The sequence below is a fragment of the Camellia sinensis genome, chromosome 5 (assembly GCF_055761805.1).
Source record: "Camellia sinensis isolate YWXY chromosome 5, ASM5576180v1, whole genome shotgun sequence".
NCBI classification, from domain to species: Eukaryota; Viridiplantae; Streptophyta; class Magnoliopsida; order Ericales; family Theaceae; genus Camellia; species Camellia sinensis.
In genome coordinates this window covers 207,042,844-207,053,774 of record NC_138965.1, presented here as the reverse complement: position 1 = coordinate 207,053,774, position 10,931 = coordinate 207,042,844, and the positions used below count along the sequence as shown (strand labels likewise).

The 10,931-nt window shown below is 31.8% G+C and overlaps 1 protein-coding gene across 1 annotated transcript; it reads right to left on the bottom strand.

The window, feature by feature from the left end:
* Nucleotides 1–2,671: 2,671 nt before the first annotated feature.
* On the bottom strand, nucleotides 2,672–10,186 carry LOC114286699 (uncharacterized). Its single transcript, XM_082871337.1, has 8 exons — nucleotides 9,960–10,186; nucleotides 9,443–9,551; nucleotides 9,012–9,085; nucleotides 8,655–8,744; nucleotides 7,676–7,743; nucleotides 7,512–7,553; nucleotides 3,250–3,351; nucleotides 2,672–2,853 (listed from the first exon to the last, which is right to left on the bottom strand). The coding sequence occupies exons 2-8, from the start codon at nucleotides 9,504–9,506 to the stop codon at nucleotides 2,709–2,711; spliced, it is 585 nt and encodes a 194-aa protein (XP_082727463.1). The 5' UTR covers nucleotides 9,507–9,551; nucleotides 9,960–10,186; the 3' UTR covers nucleotides 2,672–2,708.
* Nucleotides 10,187–10,931: the final 745 nt, after the last annotated feature.

Here is a 10,931-nt window from a genome sequence, read left to right as displayed (position 1 = left end):
ACACACAAAAAAAATATATTTTACACACTTGAGAATTTCACTCTAGCTGTGTGCTTATTCAATTATAAAAGGTCGCTTGCTTTGAAAAATAAAGAATACAGTGAACAAAACATAAAATATTATTGGATGTGCATACTACTCGAGCTATTAAATAAAATATGATTTTATATAGAATCATGTGTATTATTTATAATTATTTATCGAAAGTCAAAATATAATTTATAATTATAAAAAGAGTAATGTTATGCCAAACATAATTTTTATATAAAATGATATGACTTTATATGATCCTTTCATTTGATGTTGAAATATTTATTATTGTGATTCATAATTACAAGATTATCATTGTCATTTTAAATATAATTTGTATGCATAATTTTTATATACAAATCATATTTGTAAATTATTTTCCCTAACAGAATGTTATTGTCACATATTTTTTTATCTTTAATTTTCTACAAAAATATCGGGTGTGTTTGGTTTGTATTGTAGAATAATTTTTGAGATAAAAAGTACGAAAATTTATTTGGTTTGCTTTTTTCAGAAATAGTTTTGAAAATTTATTTTGGGGAGAGAATTTTAAAAAAATTGATTGATTTGATGTGTATGAGAGAGAGTGATTTTGGAAAGTAGATAACCAAACAAAATTTTGAATTTTTTTTAAAAAAAATTTGTTTGATTTGATTACTCTTGAAAATTTATTTGTAGAGAATTTTTCTCAAATTTTTTTTTGAAAAACAAACCAAACAAGGCCATCATTTCCCTAATTTAAACACTTAATTTTGCAAACTACAAATATTTTAGGCAAAATTTATTGTGTTTTACTCCATGTACAATTTATCTCCAAATATTTAGAAATAAGCACATAATCCCCTCATATCTAAATACGTAAATAAATAATCGTATATTTTAGTGCATAAGTCACAATAGAATTATAAGGTCATTGGTCAAACCACAATGATATAAAGTGAAATTTGCTCAATATTTGAAGGGTTGTTCAGCTACTAGCTGATGAGTTCCATTTTGTTCACAGACCTGATAAGGTGCGCATTTAAATATATATATATATATATATATATATATATATGTTTGATTAGACTAAAATTACGGAAGAAATGAGTTAAGTGAGTTCAATACACTTTCTAAGCATTCATTTGGCCTAGTTTAAAATGATATTTTTGGTTAAAATAGTCATAAAAGAAAAATAAAAAAAAAACTTTTTAACCTAATAATATAAAATGTCACATTCAAACTATAATCATTTTATTTTTTCTTTTACAAAACTAAAAAAATCAAAAAACTTATCTCAAATGAGATTTTTACCCTTAGACTAAAATAGTTAAAAAATCAAAAAATCAACATACATCCCAAACAAACAAACCCTAAATATGGAGATTACAATTTTAAACTAATAAGGATTCGTTTGGGAAGTCAAGTTTGGAGCTTTTTTATCTATTTTAACCACAAAAAATAAAATAAATTTTTTCATTCAATAAGACAAAATATTACATCTAACTCATAATCATTACATTATTATTCTCACAAAAAAATTAAAATAATCAAAAATCTTTTCCAAATAATATTTTTTAATCCCAAACTAAAATAATTTAAAAAATCAAAAATTCAAAAAACTAACCAACTTCCCACACCAATCCTAAATAGTGATTATTGTGACAGCAAGTCAAATATAACGGCTACCTAGTGGAGTCAAAAGTTCAAAAAGTAAATAACCAAACCAAAGTGAATTATTTCTATTAGTTCTTGGAAGTGGGGGATTATTAGACTACAATATTTTTTTAATTTAGCGACATTTGAAAGTGTCATAAAATTATTTATTTATTGATACTTTTTAATCTTGTGACATTTTAAATAAGTATCATTTATACTCATGCCATGGTAGATATTAATGGCATCTCAGTGACACTTGCAAGTACTATTATAACATCATGGCTAAAGATTTTCAATAATACTTTGATATTATGATGGACACTATTCGTGACACTACCAAGTACCATTAAAAATAGACTTAGTGGCACTTCAGTGACACTTGTAAGTATCATTACACCATTAAGACTAAGACTTTCAATGACACTTTGATGTCATGGTAGACACTATTTGTGACACTACCAAGTGCCATTAAAAAAGACTTACAATCTAAAAAATACCACCATATGCTTTTTTAATAGCGCTTGTTATGCGACAATTGATATTTTTAACAACTTTATAAATGTCACTAAATCCAATTCATTTGTGCCATAAATGGATATAAGTGTCATTGGAGCTTATTTTAGTGACTCTTTGCAAAGCTACTACCACTACTATGAAATGCCACTTACACTACTACAAATATAGATGAAGATCACATTTTTTGTGTGATGTATGTTTTTTAATCACACTTTTTAAGTTTTATTAAAATGTGATCTTTGGGAGTGTGATTAAAAATGGTCATTTTTAATCACACTTTTAAGTGTCATTAAAAAATGATTCATCACATCTTTTAAGTGTGATTAAAAATATTTAGATCACATCTTTTAAGTGTGATTAATAATTAATAAAACCTGTGATAAAAAAAAAAATCGACATATTTGAAGAATAATCAATATTATTTTTGTACGCGCGTTTGAAGAATGTAATATACACTATGTACTATATTTTGAATCACAACCATATATTGAATGAAATAATATCATATATTTCATAAATGAAAGTTAAATGTTCAAAAGTATATACAAAGGAATTAATAAAAAGTTTTTAACTGTGATTACATATATTAAAAAATGAAAAAAAAACTTGAAAAAACTAAGTTCTTGAATTCTTTGACTATATTTTGCATCTCTCCAGGAAATTTCTGACCTGAAAAATAAAAACACAAATTAATTCAGAAACCGCTAGAATCAAAAAATACAATCAAAAAATACATTATGAAAATGGAATAAAACTAAAGAATCATATAACATAGCTCAAGGAAAGAGGAGTCAGAAAGAAAAATATATATATAATCACTTCATTTTTAGGAATTAATCATCGCTAATGCTACTAATTTCAAGTCCTAACATAATGGAGAGTACATCTAGAATTTCAATGAGCAACTGCTCAATCACTTCGATAATATGTTTAAATTCTATCATGATTAAAATATGTTTAATATGTTTAAATTCTATCATGATTAAAATATATATGTTATAATTACAATGGCAATTCATGATCAAATATTTGCAATATAAAACATATGTATGAAATGACACTCACTTTTCATAGAGACCCTTAATTTGTCCTTCCAGATCTTCATTGAGAACTAGACTTTTCCTTCTATTAGATACCCCTTCAAAAGCATGTTCAAAATGTTCCTCACTGCAACAGATAGAAGCAATGAAAATAAGTTTTTTAAACCAAGAGATAGGAAGTGACAAAGCATTTTCAAGAGCTGTAAATCTAAACACTACCTATCAGAATTTTCCTTCCTCTGAATTTTGTCATTTGAAATTGATGTGATGTTTTCCTTCTTTTCCCTATTACTTCACTTGCTTCTTTGCAAAACCTCATGAGGATCCTCCTCCCTACGGTGACATATAGAAATCATCTCATAAAATGATATTTCCAGTTTTCTACATACAGAAATGATCAAGTGGATTCTGTAATTAGTGGGTCCAAACAGATTCTTGCCACATTGACAAGAGTAGGGATTTTACCTTAATGGTGCCCTACCCCACTATTATAAGGCCAGTTTCTGGCAATTTTTTGCCCCTATGGGGCCAATGGATGGCTGATATGGTGGAATTCTTGTTTCATGAGGCATTTCTCATTACATAAATCTCTCAAACAAATAAGAACTATAGTGGAAAATATAGGCCCCACGACAACAAACCACCGAAACCTAGACCTATTAGACAGATGAGTCACTAGGTAGAGACACAATTACCAATAGCCATTACCTTCCAAATTGTAAGACCTATCAAGACATGGATGGTCCCCTATCAACCCATATTCAGAATTTTTTTCCTTTATGTCATGCAACTTTAGTTGATTAATGTCAAGTTGCTCTAGTAGTAGTATGGGTCCAATGATATGAATAAAAGAAACTACAAAAACACAGAAGAACAAGCTGTACTTACATATAATTCTACACATAAAATTATTTGCATCCACAAAAAAACAAAAGAAACTACAGGGTCAACAACCAGACATACATATTACAAACTTGTGCTTTATTTAATTCAATATTTAAAAAATAAATAAATCACAAGGTTGTTTTAAATATTAGTTTTGTGTATGTGTGTTAATTATAAAGACCTAACTAATGAAACTGACAAAGCATCACTCGTAGAGTTATCCTTGAACCCACGATAACAAGAACCAACAAGAAGGTAAACACCATCTGGCTTCCTTCCATCTCTTACATGTAAAAATTATTTGATATATGAAACAAGTTTCATTGGATGTATTCATTACCTAAAATGACCATTACACAGTACTCAAGCTTGACATTCTAAGATTTAATATTTCATTATACCGATGATGGCTATATTATATATGATCTAATGGGCAATGGAATTGGCATCAAACAGAAGACAAGGTGTGAACAAAATAAGACCAAAAGAAAGGGTATGAACAAAAGAAGGCCAATCACTATCATGATGAGCACGTAGCATATTCTATTTATTTATTTTGTAGTAGTGATACTGATCTTCGGCTAACAGAGATAAGTTGTGTCAATTCAATCACTCTAGAGATATAATCACTAACTAAATGTGATAGAAATAGAAGGCAACAAACATCTAATGAAGCAAACAAAGTGCACTTCTTTCTTCTATTTATCTGAGAAAGATAATGCCGCAGAAACTAGGCTAGTTTTTTGAACATATTCTTGCTTCAATGATTAAAAACCAATCAATGTATGATAGTTAAAACTAATTAAAGAAGAATCAATGCACATCATTTCACAATTAATGGACAGATAGGCATCACATAATGCTAAGTATATAATGGAGAACTTAGTCTACATCATAAATATGACAACCCTCACCACTGATTAGTGCTAATCTATGATTAAGCATGTTAAGTGACTGATTGACTGAAATTCTGACTGATTGATTGAGTGTATTAGTTTGAATGCATGTCTATCTGTTTGACTACTAATGATCTGTTCATGTTTTAAGTTTCGAATTGTAAATTGAAGGCCTTATCGGCGGCCGAATCCGGAACTGATTAGTGTTTTGTGTTAATTAGAATTAATGTGATTTTATGGTAAATTTAGTTAAAATTTGATTTGGTATGATTAAATTGGATTAAATAATGTTAAATTGCATTAGTGGGCTTATTTACCAAATTGCCACTTAGTGGACAATTCTAGGACCATTTAGTTGACTCTTATATGCTAGCATTAGCACCTCTTCAGCCATTATTCAAGACCGAAAACCATAGGAAAGAGTGAGAGAGGAGAAAACTTGGCTTCAATTGAGATTTTACTTGGAGAATTGGAAGATTTGAGGGAACTTGCAAAATTTGAGTTTCTATACCTTGAATTGGAGACTTGAGGTAGGAGACTCACCCTTTTAATTGTGAGTTTGAGTTGTTCTTGCATGACTCATGGTAAGGTTAGTGATTTAAGGCATGAATTAGCTTAATATGTTGAATTGAGTAGGAATTCATGCATGCATGTGTACATTGTTGAGTTTTGAGGTTGATTTCATGGAAATCCTCACATGCATGTCCATATTCTAGCTTTGGTCCATGAATTCAACATGTTTTTGGAAGGATTGACTCATTTGTTCTTCTATTAGAAGCTTTGAAGTTGATTAATTCATGCATGTTGCATGTACATCATGTTCTTGAAGTTTTGTATGGTAATGGGTTCAATTGAACTACCGTTGGACATTGATTTTTCAAATTGATCTTTGAAACATGTCATACTATGAGTTTTAAAGTGTTTTCCAGAAAATTAGCCCAAAATTATCGATTTTGATGCTTTAAATGTTGAGTTTCATGCTTGGAGACAAATCTAGAAATTCAAGATTTTGGATCCACACTCGAGCGGGGAACTACACGCTTGAGCGTACACTCTGAGTTCATGTAGTCCGCTCGAGCGGGGAATGTAATGCTCGAGCGTGAAATGCGTGTATCCAGTACTTAGCATGTGTTTACAGTCCGCTCGAGCGAGGAAATGTACGCTCGAGCGAGGACTTGTGTCTAACGCTCGAACGGGGGTCGAGCGCCCGTCGAGCGTGAATTGTATGCATCCAGTACTTTTGCCTGAGTATACAGTACGCTCGAGCGGGGAAAGTCACGCTCGAGCAGAGATCTTTTGTCTGCATGTCCACTCGAGCATAGAAATCCACGCTCGAGCGAGACCCTTGTTTCAGCAAAAATTTGAAAAATGTTTTAAAGTGCATCTTTGCATCCTCATTCCATCCTAGGCATTCATAGGCCTAGTTTAAGGCATCTTAATGAGGATAATGCTATAGAACCACACCGAGTCAAGATAGGGGCTAAGTTATTGTTTCCCAAACGTGCAACTTAGTGTGTGTTCATCTTGTAACTGTGTAGAATTGGCATCCGAGGACGCTCACTAGCCTATCTGTAGCCCAAAACTCTGTGAGTAACAATGTTGTAAAGATATTCAATCATGAATATTTTCTGAATGATCAACTGTACTGCTTTCTGAAATGATATTTCTTACTGAATGAATACTTGTCCTATTTACGAACTGTATTCGTGGCATCCATAGCAATTTACTGTCACTATACTGTACTGCTACTGTCACAGAGATCTCTGTCGGTTCCTATGTTTGGAACCACTACTGTTTACTGATACGACGGCCATCAAATGACTGTTCGGTCTGTTAAGACCTACTGTACTGTTTTGCTATGGGATGTACCACATATGACTGCTATGACTGAATGACTGATATACTATTATAACCGACAGTTTTAAATACTGAAAGGACATTCATTCTTAACCTCTTTACGCACATGTTATTCACTGAGCTTTAGCTCACTATTTATGTATATATGTAGGTGTCCAGGTACTGGATCGAAGCTAGGAGCGTTGGGTTTAACTCCCTTTTTGTCAAGCCAACCACTGTGCCTCACTGAGAGGTTCCAAGTCCTTCAAGCTTAGGCTCGTTTGGGGTGTCTCAGTTCACCCTTCTGTCTCTGTTCTGTAATACTGTATAGACTTGTACTGTACTATTATGTTAGGGATTTGGTCCCTAACCTGAATGCCTGTATATGATGTATGTATATACTGTTTTAGTTCTGAATGTGAATATGTATGAAAAGTCTTTTTGCATACAGACTGTCACAGCTCATTGGACATCTCTTATTACTGTTTTGGCTTCCGCCAGCCCTTGTACTCTGTGTTACTGTTATTACTGTTAAGCAGGCCTTCGGTAATCACGGATTACTGGCCGGTTACGGTGCTAAACCCATAGGGGCGGGTTTGGGTCGTGACAATAAATAAGCAACCAACGAATTTGTGTATCAAACAGCTAATGAAGTTTAGGATATATGAACCTCGTGACCTTCAGCAAGTCCCTTCTTGCTCTTATTGTCATCCTGCAAAATACAAGTAAAATGAAGCTCATTCATGTTACTTTTTACTTTCATATTTAAAATATATATAGTAATATACATAAAAGAAATGAAAAAATGAAAATATATTGGAAAGCATTGATTACCAATTCCTTGAATTCTTTGGTGCTTTAGATAGCAGACTAGGAGCTTTTTGAACATCATCAAAATGCCTCTAAGAAATATGATACAATAGGGGCTAGTTTGGCATGTACTAAATAAGCCAAAAAGTCAAAAAGTCACTATCTTATTTAAGTCACATCATCTTATTTAAATCACATCACCTCTCTAACACATCACATCAAACCCAACCCAGACCCAACCCAAACCCACCAATAAGTCAAAAAGTGCACTTTTTTAGGATATCCCAAACCAACCCTAGATATCTCTTATTAGCAATTCAGTGACATGTATATGTATACACATACATGTATACATACACATACACATACATATATATATACATGTAACTATACCAGCTTGTTATGGTATACATCTATGAATCCCCTTGTTTTATCATTTGGTTCAAATGTTACATTCTCTTTTTACTTGTGATGCTCAATTTCTTCTATCAGTGTTACTCTGACATTGTTGAACATTTGCTTGAATTGCTAATAAGAGAATGCTAGAGCACCAAAATGATAAAAAAGATAAAACAATGCTAGAGCAACACTGATAGTGAGTATCACAAGTAAGAAAAGAACATAACATTTGAAAAAAATGATAAAACAATAGGATCCATAGATGTGTACCATAATAGGAATGACAAGGTAAAATAGTAATGTCCAGGAATTCTACTAATGTTTGGGGCATTGTGCTGCTTTTCATTGAAGAAAGTGTTTTTCATCATACCATACTTCAGAACTCCACTGTGACAGCAAATAATACAGTTTTCCACAGCATAAATTAGAAATCACGAATAACATCTTATATTTGTAAGTGACCCTTGGCAGTGAGTATTATTGGCAAACTATTATCTGTTTGACTAGGGCTGCAAGTGAACCAAACTGCTCATGAATAGTTGCAGCTCGGCTTCTTTAAAGCTTGTCTGTATGTATAAATGAACCAAACTCTAGCTAATCTTACCTCTGTGATTACAGGGGCAGGTTTCGCATTGTGCTCGAAATCTAGATCAATTTCTAATGCACTATTCTTTGGCCTTTTTGCAGCAGTTACCTTTCATCAAATGCATAGTCAATAATTAGGAATTCACTTCACAGAAAGGTGACACACTGCTGAGATCCATATGAATGGATATTGCAAAGATTTCAAAAACGTGAAGATTACAAAAATGTCTCTATGGTGCCCTCAAACAATCAGAGACCGTCCTCCACAAGATGAACTGAACTCAGTGAGAGAGAGAGAGAGAGAGAGAGAGAGAGAGAGAGATAACCACACCCAAACAGAAATAACTATCAATATAAAATAAGGAAATCTTCTTACCTTTATCTTGTGACAACTTTGACTCCTTTCTACATAGGTGGCATTCCCTTTGATTTTGACAGCAAAAGTTGATTCTAGTAATGTCAACAATTCCATTTATTATAACTTGTTTAAAATTTGTAGTAATAAATTTAATGAAATTACAATCACGGGAAGCAGAGCCTATGATTAGCTCAACCTTTATTAAAATTTTGACGATTCCCATTTGACGTAATTGATTCAAATTTGCAGTGATTGCTCTTAGGAAGCAGAGTCTTTAGTCAGCTCAACCATTATTATTTTCCAATGATTCCCTTCCTCTATATAATATCTTTATTTACAATTGTTGGGTTTAAGAGTTCTTTGTGATTATAAATTTTCAATGTGAAAATTTCCTTTTAATTATGAACTAGTGAGGATAATAAACTCAAGTTTCAAAGTAATACCACTACCTGACCCCATGATTAACACCAACTCCAGCAGATTGTTCTGTCCCACGCCCCTAGTGCTTGCCATCCTATATTTGTTGCCAATGATGCCTCTGCTCGAAATGGGGACTGTCTACTATTATGTATGTAATTAATTTAAACACAGTAATTCCTGTTTTAGATCACTATTTCCAGGTAATATGCAAATGACATAGATTTTGATTACAACAGACTCATCAACCATGAATTAGTTGGTGTGAACTGGTTTTGGGTCCTTACTACTGTGAGCATTTCTACTACGAAGTGTGAATCTCTTAATTTCTATGGGGATAAATTGTATGTCAGTCCATATGGCCAAATCCCCTTGTCGAATTAGCTAATTAAGTGCGATGCTTTAGACCAATTTTCAGGAAACTTTACATCGTAAAGTAGGATTATTTATACTCAATGACCATAAGCAACTCAATCCAATAATCAAAAGTATAGCAGTGTTTCTATGAAGAATAAGAAGAGAAGAAGAAAAGAGAAGAGAAAAATATACCTTAGTTATCGCCACCGCTCGCCGATCGCTGCCACTGCCGCCGCTAGCTGATCGCCTCCACTGTCGCCGCTCATCATTCTCCGCTGGTCGAAGAATGAAGATAGTGGCGGCTAATCCAAGAATATGCAGAAGACTAGGGTTAGGGTTTGGAGAGAGCGAGAGATAGAGGAGTGAGAGATAGGTTTGGTATTCAAACAAAAAGAGAGCAGTTATTTGGTTTGGAATTCCAAAAGATAAAAATGATTTGTTTAATGTAAGGGTGGGCAGCAGTTTAAAAAAAAAAAAGTATTTTTAATCTCATTTGTTTAACAAATTTAAAAAATACATATAATCACACGTTGGTTAGAAGGTATGATAAAAAAAAATGATATAATCACATTTAATTGAAAGGTGTGATAAAAAATAAATACAATCATACTCAATTAAATTAAGTATGATTAAAATATCAATTCGATTTTTTAATCACACTTGCATTAAAAGTGTCATGTTTTAATTTCTTTAAGTGTGATCTTTAAGCATTTTTGTAATAGTGTTTATATGTTCTTTTCAATGACACTTTTAAAAGGCACAACTAAGCATGCGTAATTGGCTATAAAAATTGTCCCTTATTTTATAAAAAATTAAATATTAATTGTCACATCCTATAGTAATTTAACATCCATATATCTTGTAATATTTTCATAATAATAAACAAATATTACCACCATAGGATTATCACATTAAAAACAAAGAAAATTCAAGCCACAATTATTTTTTGATCTAAAGATATAAATTTATTTATATTACAATAAAAATTATAAAAAAAAAATTCTACCACACTAACAAAGTCAAAGCTAAAAAAAAAAAAAAAAAAATTATTCCAACTATATATGTTCTCAAAAACTATAGTTATATCCATCTTTCATAGAGACAAATTACTAAAACAAATTCAGTCCCAAATTTTCAATCTCGCTTGTATAAATATTCTCTACT